The 23,621-nt window shown below is 42.0% G+C and overlaps 2 protein-coding genes and 1 long non-coding RNA gene across 6 annotated transcripts in view; 2 read left to right on the forward strand and 1 right to left on the reverse strand.

Annotated features, from left to right (window-relative positions):
- The first annotated feature begins 13 nt into the window (after positions 1 to 13).
- LOC106025346 (uncharacterized) lies at positions 14 to 8,430 on the forward strand. Of its 2 annotated transcripts, XR_010039756.1 has the most exons (3): positions 14 to 274; positions 4,098 to 4,246; positions 7,570 to 8,430. It is a non-coding gene; the product is annotated as an uncharacterized LOC106025346 (long non-coding RNA). The 2 variants fall into 2 exon arrangements; XR_010039757.1 differs by having other exon boundaries at positions 4,098 to 8,430.
- Positions 2,669 to 21,867, reverse strand: Ufd1 (ubiquitin recognition factor in ER associated degradation 1). 2 transcript variants are annotated; one of them, XM_003478377.5, is made up of 12 exons: positions 21,716 to 21,867; positions 19,025 to 19,157; positions 18,611 to 18,643; positions 16,073 to 16,194; positions 13,859 to 13,989; positions 11,830 to 11,902; positions 10,158 to 10,226; positions 9,199 to 9,264; positions 8,890 to 8,937; positions 6,259 to 6,347; positions 5,600 to 5,681; positions 2,669 to 2,787 (listed from the first exon to the last, which is right to left on the reverse strand). In XM_003478377.5, the coding sequence occupies exons 1-12, from the start codon at positions 21,716 to 21,718 to the stop codon at positions 2,713 to 2,715; spliced, it is 924 nt and encodes a 307-aa protein (XP_003478425.1). In that variant the 5' UTR covers positions 21,719 to 21,867; the 3' UTR covers positions 2,669 to 2,712. The 2 variants fall into 2 exon arrangements, with proteins under 2 accessions (XP_003478425.1, XP_063082170.1); XM_063226100.1 differs by lacking the exon at positions 18,611 to 18,643.
- Positions 21,868 to 22,475: 608 nt separating this feature from the next.
- Cdc45 (cell division cycle 45) overlaps positions 22,476 to 23,621 on the forward strand; it is a 31,196-nt gene continuing 30,050 nt past the window's right edge. The window contains exons 1-3 of one of the 2 annotated variants that reach the window (XM_003478378.4): positions 22,476 to 22,630; positions 22,769 to 22,828; positions 23,170 to 23,262. In XM_003478378.4, coding sequence (XP_003478426.1) covers positions 22,580 to 22,630; positions 22,769 to 22,828; positions 23,170 to 23,262 — 204 coding nt within the window. In that variant the 5' untranslated portion in view covers positions 22,476 to 22,579. The remainder of the gene's footprint in view (positions 22,631 to 22,768; positions 22,829 to 23,169; positions 23,263 to 23,621) is intronic. The other variant, XM_063226099.1, reaches the window with a different exon arrangement.

Genomic DNA, 23,621 nt, shown 5'->3' on the forward strand with positions numbered 1-23,621 from the left:
ATAACAGCCAAAGGAGGCGCCACGTGACGAGGGGCGGGGCAAAACGACTGGCCAATTCCCAAGGTTCAAAGGCCTGGAACTGAGCTAGCGCAGCACTGCGATGATGGCATCCATCTGCCCTAGTACCTGACTGGGGTCCTGGGCTGTGCCTTTGCGTGGTTAGCTGTCTCTGAAACCCTATGGTTCAGAAGGCCACTTCTTTCCAACTGCTTTTGTTATTTTTTAAAGATCACCTGGTTCACTGTTTTAAACACGCACTGAAGATCAACTCAAGGTAGTGAAATCTGGTATATATATAGCTACCGTGTATACTTGCCCGAGTTCTCGTCAGGGCAGAGGTGAACTCACAAAGTAACCGGATTTGATTGGGCGGGATGTGTGTGCTGGGGACCAATGAGTGGGGCTAGGGTGCTGTGACAGCTCCCCAAGAGACCTAGGCTCTAAGTGGAAGCTGAGAGTGTTCCTAGCAGAGAGAACAGAGGTAAAGGTAGCTAGTGGGCCTTGCAAAAAGGCCTTTACAGTACATACGCATTGGTTTTCCAAATAGAATCAAATCATCACGGAGTGGGGGTGGTGGTGATGATGCTTAAAATGCAATTGCTGGACCTATTCTAGGAATGACAGGAGTTAGGCTCCCTGAAGGTGAGAAAGAAAACTACAATTTTACTAGAGGTCTTAGTGTTGAGGTAGCTGGTTCACCCAAGTTTGGAGAAAACACTAAGTGGATTCTGGAACAATTGCTGCAGTCTGCAGCACTAACAACCAAGGTGAATGCTATAGGTGATTACACTGTCATTAGAATGCCCAACAGGATCCACCCGTTCCAACCAGGAGAGTATGCCTCTAGCAAAGGACTTAAGTTTTAATGCATACACAGGTGTTCCTTAGGAAAGACAAAAATCAGGAGCCAAAGCCTACAGTAACTTCATTACATAAAAAATAAAAATTTTTGTATCCTGCAAATAGAGGCTTCCTACTTGCTAATAAGGATTTTTCCTCTGCTAGTGAAACTGAAACTAATGGAGGAACTGGAATGAAAGATTTTGCTTCATTCAAAATCACATACATTGCCAGAGATGACAATTTGTGCCATAAAGCAGAGCCCTGAACATCATGAAACCCATCAGTGGTCCTCATGGAAGGAATTGTGGGCAGATCCTGGGGCTGCCAACCTGGAAAGGGAGCCCTGTCTAGACTGATATCCTTCTGCCAAACAAGAGGACAAATTCTGCTCCACGGGGAGATCTGAGCCTGATTATCCTTACTGCAGGGCTCAGGGAGTTCTTTTGTCCCTGTATTTTCCAGGGGAGTTTTGTAACTTAGTGATGAAATATGGAGAATCTGCAAAGTACACTTCTCTAATTTCTGGTCAGTGGCCCAACCACCAATATGTTTGTACCTAGTCAAAAATTTAGAGGTGATGTTTTAATCATTGCCTGTTTTTACTTGAAATTCTTGGCTCAGAATTATTTTCAAGAAAAAAATTTAAAATAACTGAATAGGTTAGCTCTCTCATTACAGAAAGTAAAGATCTAAGACTAAATTGAAACTCATCAATATATTGGGTCTGGGAGGTACAAATTAGTGGTAGAAGGCATACTGAGTATTCACAAGGCCCTGGGTAAAATCCCAATAAATAAATAAATAAATAAATAAATAAATAAGACAAGCCAGCAGAGCCTTGGAACATTCATTCATTCATTTATTTATTTATTTAAGCACTGGGGATTGAACTCACAATCTAGCACTTGCCAGACAGGTACTTGTGCTGCAGAGCTAAATCCCTGGCCATTTTTTTTTTTTTTTTTTTTTTTTTTTGGGTATTGGAGATCACACTCATAGCCTTGTGCACTTATGCCACTGAGCCTACTTTGGAAAATTTAATAAAATTCAAAATTGCAAAGTGGGGGGTAAGGAAGCAGAGACATACCTTTAGCATTTATTCATTCTAACATTTACATTTGGCTTTATCACGGAGTTGTTTTATTCTAGAATAAGTTCACTAAGGAGCTAGTTATTTCCATATGAAATCAAAACAAAAGTGTAATCTAATTGGATAGGGCTTCCTTTCAAGGAAAAGTTTTTTTGAAAACAATCAGTATCTTTTTTTGTTGTTGTTACTGCGGATCGAACTCATAACCTCACACTTAGCAGGTGAGTGCTTGAGCCGCTGAGCTAAATCCCTCACCTAACAATCAGTATCTAAAGTAAAAATAGAAATATCCTTTCTCAAACACTTAAACAGCTGCCAGAATACTGGAATAGGCACTATTTATAAAGCATATAACTACTTAAACTCCTTTTTTTCTAGACCAAAGACAATGCCTCTGCAAATGACCTGGGAAAAGGTCAAATGAAGAAAGAGAGAGAACATCACCCTTAATGACACTAATTAAGTCACTTCCACTGGTTTGTTAGAAATTAAGGGACTCTTCCTGGGGCAGGAGGAAAGCCCTTGAGCCGAAAGAATAAAGTAGAAGGAGGCCATCTACAGGACATTAGAGAAAGCTTTCTTTTTCCCCAAATCAAGCACACAATTAGGTTCTGCTATTCCATATCCAGGTCAAACTGGGTAATTCTTAGGTAACACTAAGTAAACCCTTTAGTATCAGCATTCTCTTGATGATGGCCTCATCCATGTCCGAGCCAGTAACTAAAAGCCAGTATGTTGCAATTGATTCCTTTATTTTCCAATCAGCCAACAGTCTGGACTTAAGGCTTTCTTCCCTTTTTCCGCAATGACTGTCCTTCTCCAGAGAAAGCAACGAATCTGCCTCCAGCTTCATCCTAGGTGTGAAGATAAGAAACTATTTTCAGAAACTCTTTGGAAGTTTATAGTAAATATTTTACTTTGTGGACTTGTGAATCATTCACCCATTGTCTTCCCAATATATAGTACGAAAGGCCTCTGCAATATAAGTACAAATCATTATTTATTGTGCTGAGACACAAATTTCCGTTGCCTTTGTTTTCAGATTGAATATACAAATTCTCCTTGACTTATGGAGAGGGTAGGTCCTGATAGATTCATTCCAAACTGGAAATATTGTGAAGTTGGAAAGCATTTAACAGGCGTGTGGCACATGCCTATAACCCCAGCACTTGGAAAGCTGAGGCCAGAAGCCTGCCTCAAGTTTGAGGCCAGCCTGGACTACATAGGGAAATCTTGTCTCAAAAAAGCAAAAAACAACAATACAAGTAAAATGCACTTAATATACCCAACCTATCAAACATGGTAGCTTAGCAGCATAGCATAGCATCCAACATCCCATTTTGACAGTGGCTGATTGAGGGAGCTGTGACTCAATACTGCTGTCTAACAATGTAGAGAAGACTGTATTACGTATCAAGAAAAATCACCCAAAAATAAACCTGCATTCACATTTCTGAATGTGCTTCTATCAACAGTCTTCCCATTTAATTTTGAAGGCTTAAGCCAATGAATTTCTTATCTGGAATGCTCTAGAGTCTGCAGAGTATTCTGTCACACAACAGAGCCAGTCTTCTGACGTTTGATGTCCCTGTAACTTCTAAGTTTGAAGTAATATAAATTGCTGTGGCAAGCAGCTTAATGTTTGTACACAGCTGCTTTTTCCTAGAAGAATTTCTAGGTGAAAGAGTACACATTAATTCCTTTAAAGCTTTTACTGATTGGTGGGTTGTGGTGTTAAGGATGAATCCAAGACCTCTGCACTGAGCTACACCCTCCTAGCACTTTTTACTTTTAAAATTTTTATTTAATTAATTAATTTGAGACAAGGTCTTTTTATGTAGTCCAGGACAGCTGTGAAATCAGTATATAGCTCAGGCTGGCCTCAAACTCACAGCCTATCTTCTTGCTTCGGTTTCCTGAATATTGGGATTACAGGGATGGACCACTGTGCCTGGCTTATTACTATTAGGAAGTGGGATCTGGATGGAGAATATATTTCTGCTCGAGGTTCCTCTCTTCTGTTTCCTAGCTGTCATGATATACGTAGTTTTTCACCCCCGTGTCCCTCTGCTATGTCATTTATGTCTTGGAGCTTGTGGATTATGAACCAAACTGTGAACCTTTCTTCTTTTTTTTTTTTTTTTTTTTGGTCTTTTTGAGACAGAGTCTCACAATGTAGTTTAGGCTGGCCTTGGGCTCACTTTGTAGCCCAGAATGGTCTCGAACTCACAATGATTCTCCTGCCTAAGCCTCCCAAGTGCTGGGATTACAGGCATGTGCTACTACACTTGGCTGAACCTTTCTTCTTTTAAGGTATGTATTGGGTATTTTGACCTAGGGATAAGAACGTAAGATACTGGGGCCTCAAGTCTGAGTCTACTAAAAGCCAGCCTGCAACTGGTGAAGTCCTAGACAGAGGTGCCAGAGGATGAAGCCTGATTAAGGGACTATATCTGTTCCTCTAGGCATGGAAGGTTCGCAACACTTCTGTCAGTTTGAGGAATGTTGATGCCTGAAGTAGCTGTAAGTGGTACTTAGGTATGCAGACATAGATAGCATTGCAGTCTCTGTTCCTAACTACCTCAAATGCTAGAGGGGAAGAGTTTAGTTGTCACGGGGACAAGTTGCCAAACACTGGTTCTATCTGGTAGGCCATTTGAAACAGGTTACAGCCTATCTGCCCTCTGCCTATTCCAGATGAGCTGCTAAACTACCCATGGATTCCCAAGCATCCAATCCTATAAGAAAAGGTGTTCTAGAAACATTCACCATGTTTACATGACTGTGTCTCAGCCTTATGACAAAAGCTATCACCCTGGAATGAGTTCCCACACGGCGGACACTTCTCTAGCCAAATGCTATTCCATGCTCCTGTGATAGGGTAATGTTCAGCCAAAAGAGGCCTGTTGTTTGGATATCTAATTGAAGGTCATTTCCGGAGTTTTGTGGCACTTAAGTGGGTCAGGAGCACTGCTCCCTGGGGCCAGAGAATCCTCACCTCTGGATCTTTACATTGAATGGCACAAATGAAGACAAACCAAAGCACTCTCCTCAAAGGGCTGTTTTGGTGGTTAGAGGTGTTACACATATAACACTTAGCATAGTGCCTAACTAGCAAGACGACCTCTGACAACCAGTATTGTGTTGGTCACCATTGCTAGGTGATGCCAAAGTGTGGCAATGATGGTAGACAGGCACTTAAATCCTACTGCTTCCCACTGCCCTTGTGGTTCAGGCAAGCTGTTGTCAGAAGCAAGTGTGCCTATCCTCAGGGCACGCATCCAACAATCTTTGCACAACACTCTGATTACTGCTTGGGGTGAAACACCTGCTGGGACTGGCCATATGGCCTCAAAGTGTTCATGCCTGCAGGATGCTCAGCCCTAACCTTCTATTCCATGACCATCCTGCTTGGCTACAAGAGTGTTGTCCAGATTGCTAGAAAAAAGTGAAAAGAGAAAATAAAGCCCACATAGGGCAACCAGCTCTTTGATGACAGAGCCTGAAGTGGCTCCTGACCACAAGATGCCTGGCTTTACCCTGTAGAGGCCCCCACAGGCTCTATACAAGCAGCAAGGCCTTTAAGAGAGGAGGGCTCCAGGAAGGTGAAAATATGACAGAAACCTCCTATTCAGAATAGTAACTACCTAAGTCACTAAAACTTACCTCTTCAACTTTTTTGACGAGTGGACGTGAATTTCTGATGAAAGTTATCTTACCAAGTTTAAATTCGTAATTAGGAATTCCTCTGTGAAAAAGACACAGCAATGTTAGTTTTTCAGGAAGAAAGAGCTAAACTTCACTTCTGATAACCCGGCAAAAGAAAACATAAAAGACAAGTTTTCATGGTGACCCATTCTCGGAAATATTGCTGCATCCCAACATAGATCTTTGTCCAGCCCTTGGCAGTGCTTCCTAGCATTCTTCTAGCAGAGAACCAGCACAAAAATGGTCCTAGTTTAGCATAAATATTGGGTGTAATAGTTGGGCTTGACTCTAATCTGACCTGTATTAAGGAGTCATCTCACTGCAATGGTTTTATTCACATAACTCTTAGAGGCCAGATAAAACAACCTATTTCTAGCATTCTCCTTCTGCTCACACATAGTAGAGAGCTAACTCATCTTATCTGACCCGACTATGATAGCCACGAAAGGAAGGGTCTGTTGAGTAACTAGACTCAATGAAGTCATATCCTCCATACCTGGAAACCAGATGGAAATTTGAGCCTACTAGCCTAGGCTTTGTCTCTTCAAGGGGCTAGCTCAGACTCTCCTTAGACAATAACAAAACATCTGGCAGAGGCAGAGCCAGGACAGACCTACCTTTTAATGTCGCCAGGCTTGATGGGCGATGGACTGGGCTCAACCCCTTTCTTCTTTCCATCCAGTCTATTCCCAGAACCTGAGAAGGCCTAAACAGGGATGTAGGAGTATACAGTGAGCCCTGAGATGGAGCACAGATATGTCCTTTTCTTAGAGACTGCTGTAGGGATATGAGTTGAGAGTGCTGCCAAGACACCATCAGAACTAAAGCCCTTACTCCTCTACTGCTAGAGTCTTGGCAAATGATTTCTCTCCACCTAGCTGGCAGGAGACTGCTAGAACTGATAAAAGCCATCTTATCAGGGCAGCCAGGGGCCAGTGTTGAAGTGAATTTGTCTAGCCCTCGCCTTTGCAAGGGCTACCCAGCTCAATCCCTGGTAGGTGGACTAAGGCCTCTGCCCCTAGGTTCAGCTTCCTGCATAACCAGTCATAATCTCTCCATTGTTTCCTAGTACCCTGATATCCATACATGAACCATCTCTACCTGCTTCCCGGGTAGCCTAACTGGGTCCTAATGATCATATATGCAGCTTACTTTCAGTCTGGGCAAAGAAAAATAGAACATGCGTTTAGAGAGAAATAAAAGCAAGAGTAAATACTAGTGAACCTACAACAGTGGTGGTGAACCTATGGCATACGTGCTATACTGGGCATGCAAAACCAGGTTACTCCAGCAGCTGAGCTTTGGATAAGAGTGCACATAGGAGCGCAAGCTCAGAAAGTAGCACTAGGGTGATGACATGATGAGATGAGACTCGTTAGCTGTTAGTTATTCAAGTTTTCACGTGGCTGGTCAGTGTGTTGCCAAGGATAGATATATTTACTTGGACTGGCTATGAATTCTAATACATTTGTTTTTATTAACACAAGATTTTAGCTTTAAGTTTTATGAAAATTGAAATTTAATATCTAAAATTTAGTGGAGATGCTTTGAGATTCTTTTAATGTTGTACTATCCCCCACCATATCTGAATTTGCAGCAACATATCTAGTTGTTTGTGAAAAATTTATGCAAACAAAAGTGAAGATATATATTTGTTTGAACTGACTGATTTTAGCAGAAGCCCCCACAAGGTAGGAAATGTACTCAGATGCCTTCTGCAGAGCAGGCCAAATGCCACTGGTCAGTGAAACACTGCTCCTATGCTGGGGTTAGGAAATTCAAGAGAAACCCCACCTGAGAATCACTGCCATAGATTTTTGATTCAGGGAATATCTAATTCTTTCTTTAGTTAGTATCATTAGCTATTTTTGGTATAGGGATGGATTTGTTTCGGTACTTTACTTTTTAAAAATTTTGTGTTTTTGCAGACTCCAAATCTTGAATACCAAAAAATGACTACAGCTAAAAAAGCAGAACTGAAAACAAGTAGCGGAAGACCATTCCAAAAGGCCTGTATGGCAGAAAGGATGTTTTATGATATCAAAACATTTGAGAGAAAACTGCAGGTTTTGGAAAAAGACCTTGAAAGGGGCAGCTGAAATATTTTCCAAATCAAAAAATGCATTTTGGAAATTATACAGTATCTTCAGAATTTCCTACAAGCCATCAATAAGTCTACAAGAAATTTTCTACCATTATAGCATCTGCCAAGGAAAACTTTTTTACAATTTTTACAATTCCATAAGATGGAGACAAGTTTACTTTTTTTTTTTACTTCTCTAGATTAAGTCAGATTTGAAGAGCTTGATCTTTCCTGCTTTCACTGGTTAAACTCTAGAAATATAGAAATGGAGCTGTTGGAATTTCAAGAAAGCTCTAGCTGAAAAATAAATTCTATGACTTGCATGCCACCCTTGAGAAGATAGACTATGAAAAGATGACAAAGAAGAACACAGTAATTCTGAAAGTGAAATCCTTAAAGTGTGGAATTCTCTGCCAAATAATTTTAAGTCAATGAAAGCATTTAGAACTGCTTATCTTACTTTATTTGGTTCATCTTATACTTTTGAGCAACTGTTTTCAGTTTTGAATTATATCTAATCTGATACAAGAAACAGACTAATAGATGATCCAAGTACTGCATGTGCTGCTGTCACACTAATGAAGTGTAAGCCAGGGTTTGAGAAATTATCAGCATGCATACGACAACAAAGATCACATTAATTGTGCAAAAGCTGGCCAAATGCAAATTTTTACCTTTCAATAAAAAGCTATTTATATCATTGAAAGCTTTGTTATTATGTTTTTCTTTTAAGATTAAAGATGTTAATATATGAGTTGTTTTTTCTAAACTAAAACCTCAGTATTCACGTTCAATTGCAGTGTTGGCACTTTGTGATAAGTAATTTTTGGGTTGTAGTTCGGACACTTGGTCTTTAAAAGGTTCACCATAACTGACCTAAAACAAAGATATTTATGTCTGTGGTACTAGTTTAAGTTTTTGGTAGGGTAGAAATTTTGAAAAAGAACATGAAAAAGTTGTGGCTGCCTTATAGGGTTGCTAGGATTACAGAAGAAAATGGATGCATAAAAAGGTTTGGTAATTAAGTAAGTGCCTCATTAACATATTCATGGATGGATACCCAGAGCCCAACCCTGCTGATGTCTAAAAAGCATCACAGAGATAGCTTAGAGTGAATGTCCTGGTTCAAGGGAGCAGAGATTAAGATGTACAGCCTGGTACTCACACGGAAGCCCAGCTCTCCAGCATAGCCACTGTGGTCAGCTTCATTTTCCTGATGGGAAGACAGAAAACAGGAAATGAGCTTCTCAGCAGGAACACCTAGCTTTTCCCTTAGTGTCTACTTTCCACTGCTGTCCAGCCCTTCTATTAGGATATACTGTCCCCTAAAGAGTAGGGGGAAGAGAACCTGGAAATGTAAAGGTGCCAGCCCAGGCAAGACCAAGCAAAATAAAAAAGCACTGGAACAACACCAGAAAAAAAAAGAGGAAAAGTCTGATATGGGTTGGGAATGGTCTCCAGAAAAACCACTTACTGTTGACTCCTCATGCTGGACTTGTCTTTCGGGTTCTTTGTAGCCCAGAGGAGCATCAAAGTCCACCTACATTTTTCAGATGAAAGATAAAATTTTGAGATATGGCCACACTTAGCTTTGGCTATTCTGAGATAACTACAGATTCATATGTAGGTCTAAGAAATGACACTGAGATATATGCCTGATACACTTTTGCCAACAACACTTTACAAACTGCTGTAGGACAACACACATTAGCAAATATTGCTCTTACATATAGTGCCCCCAACTTATGTATGCATGTGTAGGGGGATGTTTACATGTATATGTGCACGATTAGTTCTAATTAATTTTATCACCATGCAAGACTCTGTATCTACCACTATAGTGAAGATACTGAACAGTTCCACTAGCACAAGAGTCCTGCCCATGTCCCTGGTAATCACTAATCTTTCACATCTGAAGTCCTGATACCTTAAGAATGTCACATAAAGGAAAGCAGCCCCATATGTAGCCTGTTGGGACTGGCCTTCTTACTCACATTAGGACGTTATATGCATCAGCAATTTGTCTCTACTCAGGAGATTTCCTTCACTTTTTTTTTTTTGTTTTGTTTTTTCAAATAAGGTCTTGCTTTATAGTACAGGCTAGCTTTAAACTCACCATTAACCCTGAGCTGGCCTCAAACTTTCAGTGATCCTCCTGCTGCAGCCTCCTGAATGCTGGAATCACAGGCATATGCTACCATGCCTGATTCTCTTTAGCACTTAAGAATATTCATTTTTTTACAGTCTGAGCAGACTGTAAATTCACCCACTTCTACAGTGGTAGCAAAGTCTCCCTTTGAACCTTGGAATGGTTCACTAGGTAAACAGCCTCCTCTGATGTTCTGATAGCATCTACCTCCCAAAGTAGAGGTACTAAGGGACAATTTCCAGGGGCTCTAGGTGAGCCCAATTAAACTATAAAAAGTTACTCACATTCATGTCACATTCAATGATGGACACAGCCTTGTCAGGTTTGGTTTCCATCACCCGTAATTCATAGATCTGCAGGAAGAACACATAAATGAGTTGGATAGTTTCGAGGTAGCATTGGGGGCTGGCAACATCTGCTTAGTAGAACTTGCTACCTGGAATATGTGGACAAAGCCTGCACGCTTATGACACCAGCCCCCAGTTTCACGTCTTCCTTCAACAGTGAGGCTCAGGGGGAGGTTGCCTTTATGTTCAGTACTGTGAGGATGCCATTACTCATATATGGTTCTAATTAGACCAGTAGTGGTTTCGAATGGCAGTTATGTATCATAATACAAAAGATACTACCTTTTATTCAGAAAGTTCACTTCTAGGAATTTCTTCCAACTAAATAATTAACTAAATAAGTACCCAAGAGGAAAATTCTAAGAAAACTTACTGCATCATTGCTAATAATAATGTATGTCCAAAATTCCTACTACTAGATTAACGATAAGAACAATAACATGAGCTGAGTGTGGTCGCTCACACCTGTAATCCCAGCACTCAGGAAGCTGAGGCAGGAAGGTCATTGTGAGTTTGAGCTCAGCCTAGGCTACAAAGTGAGCTCAAGGCTAGCCTGAATTGCATAATGAGACTCTGTCTCAAAAGACAAAAAAAAAAAAAAAAGAAATGTAACATGGCCAGGCATGGTGGTGGACACCTGTAATTCTACCACTTGGGACACTGAGGCAATAAGATAACCACGAGTTTGAGGCCAGCCTGGACTACACAGTGAGTTCAAGGCCAGCCTGAGCTATACAGTGAAATCCTGCCTCAAGCAAAACAAAAAAGACAAAAGCAAAAATAAAAACAAATAAGCCAATAACATGAAGGCTGTCTATAATTAATTGCAAAAACTTAAAATATTCAGTTATGCTAGGAACAAAAAAATATATTTCTGTACACTTTTATATTAAAAAAAAGGGTATGATTTAAAACCCACAAATATGGAAAAGTGTGGGTTATCAGTATCAGGTGCCTCAAATATAAGAAAACTGTCAGAGAAGAAGGTAGAGTCCTACATTGACATCAAATGAGTAACTGGCTTCCAGACCCTGCAAGGGAGGACCTCGTTGGTTCAGGCTGTGGGGGCTCCAGGAAGAGGAACCAGGTTGGGCTCATTCTTGAATACTGAAGGTTGGCACTGGCAGTAGCTCCATGAGGTCAACTGTTAACTGTTACAATGGATGAGAATCACCCATACTGCTGTGCCCTAAATCTACAGTAGTCAATTTGTGGCACAATTTCCAATTATCACACTTAGTCACCTATAAATGCAACCAATCCTTGAAACATTGAGTGAATTACGACTCTAAATATGAATCTACGCAAAAAATTCTGCGTTTTTTGGTTTTGTTTTTGAGATAGGGTCTTGCTGTGTAGGTTAGGCTGGCTTTGAACTTAGTACGCAGCCTGGGCTAAAACTCAAAGATCCACCTCAGTCTCCTGAGTGCTAGAATTACAGAAGCATGCCACCATACCCAGTCAGAAAATTTTAAAACACAAACATGCAGTACTCACATGATGGATTCCAGTAATACCCTGTTTAAAAAGAAGCCCTATTCAAATAGCAGAATGGATCATGCAAGTGGGTCTTCTTAGGCAGAAGCTGTGACAAGGTTGGTTTACATACCTTCTCATTGTAGTTGATAGCAATCACATCCCCAGTGGTCAGACAGGCAAAGTTTCTCAGTGCATTTTCTAATCTGTGGACATACTGTCAAGGCAATATGGCAAGACACACAACTTCTGTATGTAATGAGTGTGAGAGGTTGCATGGGTACTATCACATAGACAGGCAGTATGTATCAAAGGGGTACTAAAACACACAGCTTTGGCATGTGGATGAAGCTGGGTAGTACAGTGCTTGCCTAGAGCACTGAAACAAATCTCTAAGTTCGATCCCTAGCACTGCAAAAACAATTAACAAAAACATGCAGGTCTAATATTTTCAAAATATTTTCAGTGATGCTGCAAGGGAGTACTCTTTTACTTAAACATGGAGAAGCTGAGCCTAAATTGAGCCCTAAAATCCAGAACAGTTGGCCCCTGAGGAAAGAAATGGCTTCTTGCATCACTTTTGCATGCCCTGGTAGATGCTCTGGTGTAAGCTTGCTACCTTCTGTGTTTTACACAGCTAGCTGCTTCCCAGCTGACAAAAGTGATACCTTTTCTCTCTGCAGTAACAAGTTTATCATGCTAACAGAAATGGCTTCTGAAAACAATCCTGCAAGTCTCATTTGCAATATGTATAAAAATAAAAAGATCAGAAGGGGCTATGATCAGAGGCAGGGGCCCTTTCTGGTCAGTGACAGCCAAACATCTTTAGAAAAAGCAGCTTTTCCCACAGGACATCCCCCTACCTGCAGGATAGGAAGCCTCCACCAATGACTATTCCATGGGCAGAGTGCTCAGCACGAACCCAGGTTCAGGAGTCAGCCAGCAGGGGCCACCGTGTCTACGACATAATTAGCAAAAGGCTTAATATGGCCTGTTCACATGCAGGACATGATGACCTGCATCTTACTGCTGACAATGGGCCTGGAGACAGCAGAAGGAAAAGGAGATAGTAGGCCTGGATACAGTGAAAAAGTGGAGAGGGAGGCAGATATTTTTCCCCTCTTAATTTTCCATGTTTTTTTTTTTTTTAAACTAGGCACCTTAAAAAATAAATAGGGCTGGGTTTGCAGTGAGAGCATTTGATTTGCATGCACAATACCCTGAGTTCAATCTTCAAAATAATGCTTGCAATGCTGTGCAGCCTTGACTAGCCTTGAATTTGTAATCCTATCTAGTGTAGGCCACCATGTCCAGTTTGTATTATGATTTAACAAGCCAAATGAGCCATCGAACTAGTTGCACAGTCCACACACTACATCACTCAGCTACACTGGCGACATCCTTACATAGAAACACATATACCTGCCTTAAGTGCAAGGGTGAACATTAAAAAAAAAAAAAAAAAATCATGAGAGCCTAAAACCTTTGCTTTCTGCTTTGAGACAGAAAATGGTTTGGAGTGAATGAGCTTAAGCCTGGGCATATAGTGGGGTTGACTGGGTAGCTCATAGCTGAGGGACCAGGGGTCCATAGAGGGCCTGAAGACAATGGGAGATGAGCCATTTTTCTACTGCATGCACTGTGCATCCTGCACTTTGTGCTAGACAGAAAGTCCAACTGAAAAAAGGATTCTACAAAGTTTCTGGAAAGTGACCAAAGAAGCCCAATGAACACTCACTCCACTTGACCAAGACTGAGAGTGAGGAGGATGTTTTGGTTAAATACTTTTTTAAAGATATGGTCTTACCATGTAGTTCAGGCTGTTCTTGAATGCTGTGTAGCCCAGGCTGGTCTTGCACTCACAGTGATCCTCCCACCTTAACCTCCTGAGTCACCTGAGATTACAGGCATGTGCCATCTCAACTAGCTATATGCTATTATTCTTAAATTACAACTTCAACCACGATTAACAGTGTGTCCCCCAAAGTAGGCACAAATTTAACAAATGCATGATGGTTAATGACTGCCAGAGCATTCTTCTTTGAGCAGCCCTTCTTTTGGTGACAAAAGGGATGGAAACCAGGGACTCACACATACTGGGCAAGTTCTCTACTGCTGAGCTATATCCCCTGCCCCCAGCTCTTCTTATTTCAAAAGGATACACTGCTTTGGGGTTGGTGATATCCAGGAAGTCTGGGCTCTGAGGCTGGAATTTGGAGTAGGTGGCCACTTGCAGGTTGACACTCTCCACCTGAACCAGTCCCCCTTCCTCCAACAACAAATTCTGCATCATCTGAAAGGATCCAGAAGAAGGTTGCATGAAACGCCTAAAGGCTACTCCGGCTGCCATCTTCCCACACACACACTTGAGGATAGGTAACTTCATTGTGATATAATATCAAGAAGGAGGAAGAAAAATCGTGATGGAAACACGTGGAAAGAAAAAGGTCAAAAAAGGAGTTCGACAAAGGTTAATTAGACCACTTCACTGTCAGCCATGTGAATTTGCCACCATGTTTTCTGGAATAAAATATTTCCCTGGGATGCTTAGCTCAACTTCTGGCTCCCAACTGATCCAAAAGCAACTTCCAAAGCTCTGAGTAAACAGGACTGCACGTTGGTGGGATGATGACAGCCCAAGGTGAGGATGACCTTGCATGGAATAGCTTGTCATGCCTGAGGCAGTAAGGTAGTTACAAGGTCCCAGAAATGTCTGTTACAGAGGGATATAAAAAAACTGATGATACCCTCACCCACCTCTTAAACCATCCAACAAGGTAGACGATGGCTGAGGAAGGAGATGGAAGACATAAACATGGCCTATGAGAACCTGGCTTGTGGTGAGCAGGGACACTATAGTGTGGGCAAGTCTCAGTTTGGCGGTAAGTAAAGAGGAGCCCAAATATCCTGGAATGAGTTATTTATTTTTCTTATTTTAAACCTTCTTCCAGAGAATCTTAGACACATACAGAAGCTGAGAAACCCAGAGTGAATTTCACACATCCCGCCCTGACAAGTTATCATGGTAATCAAGATGAAGTCCAGCTTCTCTGATTTATCAGTGCCACGGCATTCCCCAAACCCATCCCATACCAGACCACCCTGAAGTAAATCCCAGGTGCCACAGCCCAAAGAAAAGAGAGCAGGAGGCCATGGAGCAAGTGAGATGGGGAAGCTTATCTGGAAAGTAGGGTGTACCAAGAGCTGTAATGTGGAGGAAGACTGGACTCAGCCAGGAGTGACACATGAGAGTGGGCACTGGAATGAGCCTGTGGAGGCCCTAACCCAGTAGTGCTGAAAGATGCTCATCAGGATGGAAATGACAGAAATAGAGGAGTGGTTGTTCCTCCAAATGCCACAGGCAGCCAGAGGTAATCATAGTGGGATAGTAAAGCAGCTGGCTTTGACAAATGATGGTTCTGTGACTTTGGGGAATGGAAGTGAGGAGAAAGCACAGGCCTCCTGTTGAGGAGCTGGCAAGGCCTACCACTCATGAAGGGCCCAGGACCCAGCCAAAGAAGGTAAGTCATCCCCACAGTGGCACAAGCAAGGTTATTTCCTGTAGGAAGGAAGGGATTTTTAGAATTTGTAATCACTTTTAATATCAGAGGGAGGAAATACTATTTTTGAAAGTGTGCCATTTCTGAACACTGCTCTTGTAGCATGGGGCCTCAGGTGTGACAGCTAACCCACTTCTGTATGTTCCCAGCCCACACAGAGGATCCCTAGTACCTGAAAAAATTAAAGCACAGAAAAAAGGATATATGTGTTTCTCTGTGGGCTTTCCAAAGATAAGGGTGTTACAGCTTGGGAGAGGCTGGGAGTAGGGGCAGGGAGAGAAAGGAAAAGGAAGCTACATCGTTTTTAAGGCCAGCTATGTGGAATGGTCATCACCTCAGACTCATACCTAAAAGGGTTACCTGTCTGAGCCAGCTTTAGAGACTCTCATGTCTTTGATGTCTAGGTGTGCAATGACATCCTTCAAGTCTACTAGACTCGTGTGTCCACAGCCAAGTAGACTGCATAAGGCATAGCAGAGTGCACTGTTTTAAATCCCTACCTCTCACTGGACTATTCTGCTTTCAAGCAGGATTGACTCTTGAGTATGCGTACACAAGGTGAGGTTGGAGTTTCTACTTACGAAGTCTCCATTTTGTGACAGGCAAAGGGTCAAAAACTCTCCAGAGGGGCTGGGGATTTAGCTCAGGGGCATAAGCACCTTCCTTGCAAGTGTGCGGTCGTGAGTTCGATCCCTGGTACTGATAAAAACAAAAAAGACAAAAAAAAAAAAAAAAAAAAAAAAAAAAAAAAAAAAAAAACAAAACCAAAAAACCAAAAAAACAAAACTCTCCAGAGACCCTGACAGCCCCACTCACCCAGTGTGGAAGGTAACAGATGCCCTCATCAGCCACGAATTCCAGCACACCGCAGTGTGTCATGCGGTCAGAATTCTTATTTGTCAGTTTGAACAGCATGGGATAGGTAATGTTAAGTCGGCCTAAGAAAAAAAAAAGATGTTATGAGGCATGGTTCAGGATACCCTGAGACACAGCTCCTATGAAGCAGAGAAGCCTATTTTATTCAACACTGTCCCTTGGAAGGAGCTTCCTCCCTGTTCACAGAGGCTTTATTCCCCACACTTGAATATTTGCCCTGCTGCAGCTTCTGCCCTTCAACAAACTCCTTACTGCTCAAGGTGCCCAAGTGATGCATCACTATCTAGAAGAACACAGAGAATAGCTTCGAGGAGCCTGGAAATGTCTGGTGACTCAGTCATGTAGCACTGGTACCAACTTGACACTGTACAACCCAGGCAAGCACTCTGTTATTGAGCTATGTTCCTCACCATGAAATTAAAAATTTAATAACAGGCTCATATATTTGTCAGTAACTTAAGTGCCAGTCATGTGCTAGACAAAAATCCCTAGAATCAAAAGTTTCAAATTAGAATGAGAGAGAAAACAAACATGCATACCCAAGTGCAGTAGGTGCTATGGAAAGGTCAGGGCAGGAGGGGGCAGGGCCACTGGGCAGGCAGGCTAGGGAGGCAATCCAAGCAGAGTGGCCAGAATGAGCATAGGAATGCAAGAGCAGAACCCAGGCAGTTTAAAGAAAGATAGACAACTGGGCAAAACAGGCTGGGGATGGGTGTAGAAATGGTCAGGAATGCAAAGGGAGATTGGGGTGATACCATGAAGGGCAAAACCTAGTGTCGGGGTCTATAAGCCATATGGGCTAAGCAAGGTCATGACAGTATGTCCTTTCACTTCACTGGTTGATGAGGTGAGAGCTGTAAGGGCAGAAGTAGGTGGTAAGCAGGACAGCTGGCAGGCTACCTCAGAAGTTGCAAGGGGATAGAATGGAGACGCTGTCCATGGGAGGTAGGAAACACAGGGGACTAGGCTCTGGGGGAGGCATCTGATAAGGTACTGATAGTGGTGTTCTGCCCCAGACCCTTGTTTGGTCTTTCCAGAAGAGTCCAGAAAGTATAATTATCATCTCCCTTTTATCCACAGCCAAGCTGAAGTGTGAAGGTAAAGTAGACAAATTAGATGCTCAAGTGGTGATGCTTTGATTCAAATGCAGGCTGTTGGCTTCAGTCTGAGGACTACTAAGCCCCAGAGGTAGATCTGACCTTGTCAGGTTAGGCAAACATTATCAACAGAAACCCATGTGGCATCAGGAGGAAAAGTGGATTTCTGAACTCTCTCTAAAATTCTAATAAAACAAAGCAAGCACAGAGCTGGGGCAGGATGCTCTGGAGAAGCCCAGGAAGCAGCACCTTATCACAGAGGTGCACTAGGGATGGGTCAGTAAGTCTCTTTGGAACACTAAGGGTCACACCCAGTACTTAGTTCTTTTCAGCTCATCCTGAAAACAAGGCCCTTCAAAAATGCTGTTTCTTCTTTGGAATGACTAGTCTGTGAATACTACTACAATTGTAAGCCCCATGACTCTAACCACCTACTGCTGAGCTAAGGACTCTACTGCGTATGGCCACAGCCCAAGGTTTGTCTTTTCCTTCATGGCTGGAATCAAATGGGCTTGGTTTGTTTATATTCATGCTGCAGCAGCTCCAATGCACAACGGCTATGGATATCTCTGATTAAGGAAGACAACACTGAGGTCAAGAGAAGCCAAGTCATGAATCTATAGTCAGGTTGGGCAAGATAGAAAAGCTAAGATACCAGAGCCAGCACGTTCTCCACAAGCTACTACTATATCCCCATGACTATGTTCCCCAGGAGGACTTCAGTGGAAATGTCTTCAAGTTCTAAAAGGCAAGATTAAGGCTGTCCATTAAGGCTTTCCATATTTGAAGCAAAGGGTTTCTTGGTTGCTCTTTTCAGATAAAAGATTTGGGGGAAAAGGAAGTGTGTGCCTGGGCTTTGGCTACTAGTATTTATAGATGAGAGCTCAGCAAGAGAAGATGATAGCTCAATCTTTGACCTACTCAGGATGCAGTGGCTTACTGAGGGTGAGAAATGTGGGTACAAGGCTCAGGAAAGATGTTTGGAGAGCAGATGAGGAAGCCTTGCACTGTCCTCTTGTGAAACTCTTTTGTCCTTCATCCTGATACTTTCAGTGAACTCTAACAGATTCCTGAAACAAGTTAGGGGTAGTTCAGAGAGAGGCACTCTCTTCACAGAAACAGGGACCTGAAGGGCCCATGGCACTGGGGAAGTTGAATACTCACTGGTCTAGGACTGCACAGTAGGCCATGACTACACATGACTTTGTCCTGGCACATGTAGCTAGTTCTCCCACCTCAACATGTACCCACAGGAATGAATCCTGACTAGATGTGGACAAAAGTTACCTGTGAGTGTTTACATGCACAGAAGAGCCTATGCTGATTTCTGGAATCAGTATTTATATTACAAAAGTTCTCCAGTCACTTGGAAAATACTTACTGAGTTGATCGAGGGCTGAGGGTGGCATAATTACTGTGGAAAGAATATTCAACAAATTTAAGAAGATAAAAAACAAAAAGACAGATCAAGGGCAAGGAGCAGTTTCTTTGATATTTAAAGGAATTTTTAAACAATATTTTTAGGGTAAGCAGAATTTCATAATGATCTTGCCTAATGAATCTTACTTGACATGATTTATTTCGGGGAGATGAATGTTTCCTCATCATGAAACTAATCATACTTAGCACCCTATTCCCATCATCCATGCCCACTCAGCGAGTCTGAGACAAATGACATTTTTACTCAAAGGCCAGCTTCTGGTGCTTACAAGAAAAGTATGGGCTGGGGAAGAATACAAACTTCATAGATATAGGGAAGAAAAGGTTACTATTCAAAATAAAAACAAGCACATACTCTTCCCTCCTTTCTCCACATCTGACCTGTCATTAGGCCCTGCGAGCATGGACACAGAGAAGCAGCGGTATTGTGTGGAGAAGCGGTTCTGGAAGACCCGGGGAATTGGGTGGTCGAACATGTTGAAAGAGAACTAGAAGGAAAGAGAAACTGGCATTAGAACAGAACAAAGGCACATTTCTTTTTATTTTTAGTGATAGAGTCTTGCTACATTACCTAGGTTAGTTTCAAATAGCTGAAAATATAGGTGAGAGTCACAGTGCCTGTGTACATTTCTTCAAGCCAAAAGTCAAAACATGCCCAGGTCATTAATATTGCTGAATGTGGCTGAAGAACATAATGTACTGAAATCCTGATTAACCAGAAAGTTCTGGTATCTTTAGGAGTAGTGCACTCAAATTCTTTCTGCCTCACCCACTCATCTCTCAGATACAATTCTATCACCTTTAGACAGCACATCTATCCTTATTTCTTTTCTTTTTTTTTTTTTTTTTTGTCTTTTTCCTTTTTATCAGTACCAGGGATCGAACTCATGACTGCCAGCTTGCAAGGCAGGCGCTTATGCCGCTGAGCTAAATCCCCAGCCCCCATCCTTATTTCTTTCAGGAGTGTTCTCATTCTAAGAATCAAGGCTGAACCTTCTATACACATCATACAGACTTGTTACTGACCATCTCATAATCTCCCAACCTGCCATGCTCCTACCTAGGCTAATGCTTCCACTTAGAAACCATTTCCTATTACCATTAATTTAAAAGATACTTACTAATTGATAATTATCTCTTTTTATTGAGTACCTACTATCTACCAAGACACTAGGACAACATAATCTTAGTGGTGTTTGTTCACCGACACAACAGACACCACCGTGTCAGCTAGTTTTAAGCTAAGAAGCAGGGTAAGAGGACACAGAGTTTCTGGGACTGATATTTTAACAGGTTATAGATCAACTTGGGATTTTCTTGAAGTATTTCAAGTACTGTAACATTTGTGAAGAGAATATAAAATTGCACAGTTGGGTATATATGCAAAAGAATTAAAGTTGAGAATATTTCTGCTCATAACAGCACAATTAAAATAGCATAAAGCAGAAGCAACTCAAATGTCCACTGATACATGAATAAAGAAAATGTGTTATACTCATATAGTGGAATATTGTTTACCTTTATTTTATTTTATTTTTTGGTAGCGGGGATCAAACTCACAACCTCGTGCCTGCCAGGGGAGTGCTTATTGCCACTGAGTTAAATTCCCAGGTCCTGTTCACCCTTATAAAGTAGGAAATTCTGTCACATGGATAAGCCTTGAGAATGTTTTGCTAAGTGACATACAACAGTCATACAAGGACTTATACCAAATAACTCCACTCATATAAAATATCTATAATTAATTTAGATACAGAAAGTGGAATCGTGGTTGTCAGGGTAAAAATGGTAAGGAAGGTACCTAATGATAAGTAGTTATGTTTGTAATTACAAAATTAGCAAGCTTAATCAGCTATTTCCCTAAGACATAGCTACAGAATGTGCCTACTTAAAATCTTAAGGCGAGGCCAGGGATTTAGATCAGTGGCATAAGCATCTGCCTGGGAAGACCTAGGTTCTGAGTTCAATCCCCGGTTTTAAAAAAAAAAATCTTAAGGTGTTCACTACTTAGAGCTCTGGTAGAGTACTTTTCAGTCTTTTTGTCTGTCTTAAGTGCCATTTCCAAATCAATCTGGCATGAAAGTACAGCAAAAGATCTTCTTCTGAAAGTACAGCAAAACATCTTCTGAACGACTGAAGCTAGGGGAGTGGAGGCCTCAAGGAAAATCCTTTCATCACACCACTCCAACTAAGCTATTTCTTCTCTTCCAAAAATAAAAGAGCAAAAGGTACACAAAGCATGTAACATCCTTAACAAGCCATCTGCAGTTCATTTTCCTATAAACTTGACCTTCACCTCCCTGCTTGCTTTTGACTCCACGTGTTACTTTCCTTTACTGCTGGCAAACAGTTTTGGCTTCGAATCTCCACTCCTCACTTTTGTGACCTGGCGTAGACTTTCTCTGAAAACTTTAGTTTTTTCTAGTGTAAGATGACAATAATCATCCTTGGCTCCAGGAGGATTGTAGAGATTATAAGGGATAAAATGTGCCGAGGGACTACAGGTATGACCAAAAAAAGGGGGACGAGGGTCAGAAAACGTTAGCTAAGCTCATCACTACTTAAACACAACACAACTGTGTACATCGGAAGACATGAATCCAGATGCAGAGCTGACCGAACTGGGCCAAACTGTTGGATGTTCTTCACGCCAACGGGGATTCCCCGAACGGATTCTCCCTAGGACGTGCCTGATTCTGTTTCCCACTCCCATTCCCAACATACTTTCTAGTTAATTTTGGGTTTATGAAAACCTGTTGCGTGTTGAGCACTTTCGAGACATATGGGTGGACACGAAAGTATGATCTTTCCTACACACAAGGAACTCAAGCCCAGCTAAGAAGGAATGCAAATCATATCCCGGACAAAGGTAGACAAACAGACGCAGTTGGTAATCAACCGTCCGGCTCAGGCCCAAAGAGCCTGGGACTGCCAGGCGGGCCAGACTCCGGCCGGGTGACTCGGCATCTGCGCCGCCGTCTCACTGGGCACCGGTTTGAATTCTAACCTCATTCTCAGCTACCGACTGCTGCCCAGCCGCACTTACCATTATGGACACCGCTTCGCAGACGCCGCTTCTCTCAGGAACTTTAGGATAGGAACCCTGGGGAAGGTCTGTTTACAACCGCTGCAGCCGCCTCACAGAGACCGGACTCTCTAGAACCTCACCGGAAGTACCCGATCTGAGACCCACAGAGGGGGGAGCAGAGGCCGTCGGTTGTAGAGAGAGAAAGCAAGGCCAAGACATAGGATCTAAAAATTAACAAGCATAAACATTAAAATATCTTTCAATAACGTGTTTGTCTATATAGAGATAATTGTAAAGTTAATTTAAAAAGTTTTTGAAAGTACTCCTCGGCAGATGAACTTGGTAGGGTCCATTCCCCTTACTGACTACACTACCCAGAATGCATCTAGAGCCTTACGGCCTTTGGTTTCGCCACTTTGGATTTGGGCGGAAGTAAACTACGCGCCCGCCTTGAAACCGAACCAGATGCTTATTGAAAATTTAAAATGCCGCCTTCAATCGAAATGTAACTAAATTTAATTTATTCTAGGGGTATATTTTTCCGGAAGATGCCCAGCGTGAAACATCAGGTTTTTTTCCCAAAGTAAAGATGTCCGCCGAGAGTGGGGTTTCTGGGTAAATGAGAGTCAGTGTTGAATGAAGCAATCTTATTTGTTCCCACCCCCGGAGACAAAGTAATGCTTATTCGGGAGATTTTTTTCTACCGTGAATGGTGGAGAGCTATTACCCTCCCCAATATGGCCCAATCAGAAAAGAAGAAAGTTTGGATACTTAGAGGCTATTGGTTGGTAGCTTGGACCAATCAGAGAAGCCGTGATTTGGCGGGAGTCTTCCAGTTCTTCGAGTTTTAGTGCAAGTGCTGGGTGTCCTACCTCAGAGGCTATGTTCGTGTCCGATTTTCGCAAGGAATTCTACGAGCTGGTCCAGAGCCAGGTAACTCAGCGCATGACCCGGGCCGGTGCCTTGTCTGTGGGGAAGTGACGAGGGGGAGTGGCCCTGGTGGCCTGGAGGTTAGGGAGCAGCCGGGGTTTAAGTCGCTGAGCTCAACCCGCCCACTGTTCCTCTCAACAGAGAGTCCTTCTCTTCGTGGCCTCGGATGTAGACGCACTGTGTGCTTGCAAAATCATTCAGGTGAGCTCTGAGGACCTAGGAGGGCAGGCCAGGGCTAGAAGTGAGATAACAGTGTGAGTTTGGTTTTGAATATGGTGCAGTTCAACATTGAACTGGGATCAGAAACTTCTCAGAACATTTGAAATTAAGATCAATTTTGGCAACTTTCACAAGTTAAGCAAAATTGATGAACTGTACATTGAGCATGCTCATCGCTGTAACCTAGTTTCTCCCATTAATATTTAGTAACTTCAATTGTCACATTATTTTTCCCTCAGTCCCTCTAGTCCCCCCACCCCGGTGTATTTCAATGTAAATTGTGGACATACTAAATAAGATAAGCTTGAAAATACTCTTTTCAGGCTCTGTTTCAGTGTGATCATGTGCAATACACTCTGGTTCCAGTTTCTGGGTGGCAAGAACTTGAAACTGCGTACCTTGAACATAAAGAACAGGTAAGAAAGATGCATTTTAGAATAATTGAGCTGTTGTGTTTTTTTTTACTCAATTACAATTATTTAATACTTAGTATTCTTTCTACTTCCAGTAGGTTGATTTTTGTCTTCCATGTTACCTAGTTAAGTTGTTAACAACTTAACTAGGTAACATGGAAGACAAAAATATGCTGTGTATATTGATGACTTACCTTTAAGTTAAGGGGATAGAATTGACAAAAAGATATTGAAAATGGGCAGCATTTAACTTTGAATTTTCTTTGCAGAAATTTGGTTGTAAGATGCTTGGAGTTTAGCGGTTTTTAATATGACTTCATTAAAATTATTTTAGAATACATCACTATTTTTTGTTACTTCTT

Source organism: Cavia porcellus, unplaced genomic scaffold (assembly GCF_034190915.1).
Source record: "Cavia porcellus strain 051 isolate PalLab524CR breed Dunkin Hartley unplaced genomic scaffold, mCavPor4.1 scaffold_16, whole genome shotgun sequence".
NCBI classification, from domain to species: Eukaryota; Metazoa; Chordata; class Mammalia; order Rodentia; family Caviidae; genus Cavia; species Cavia porcellus.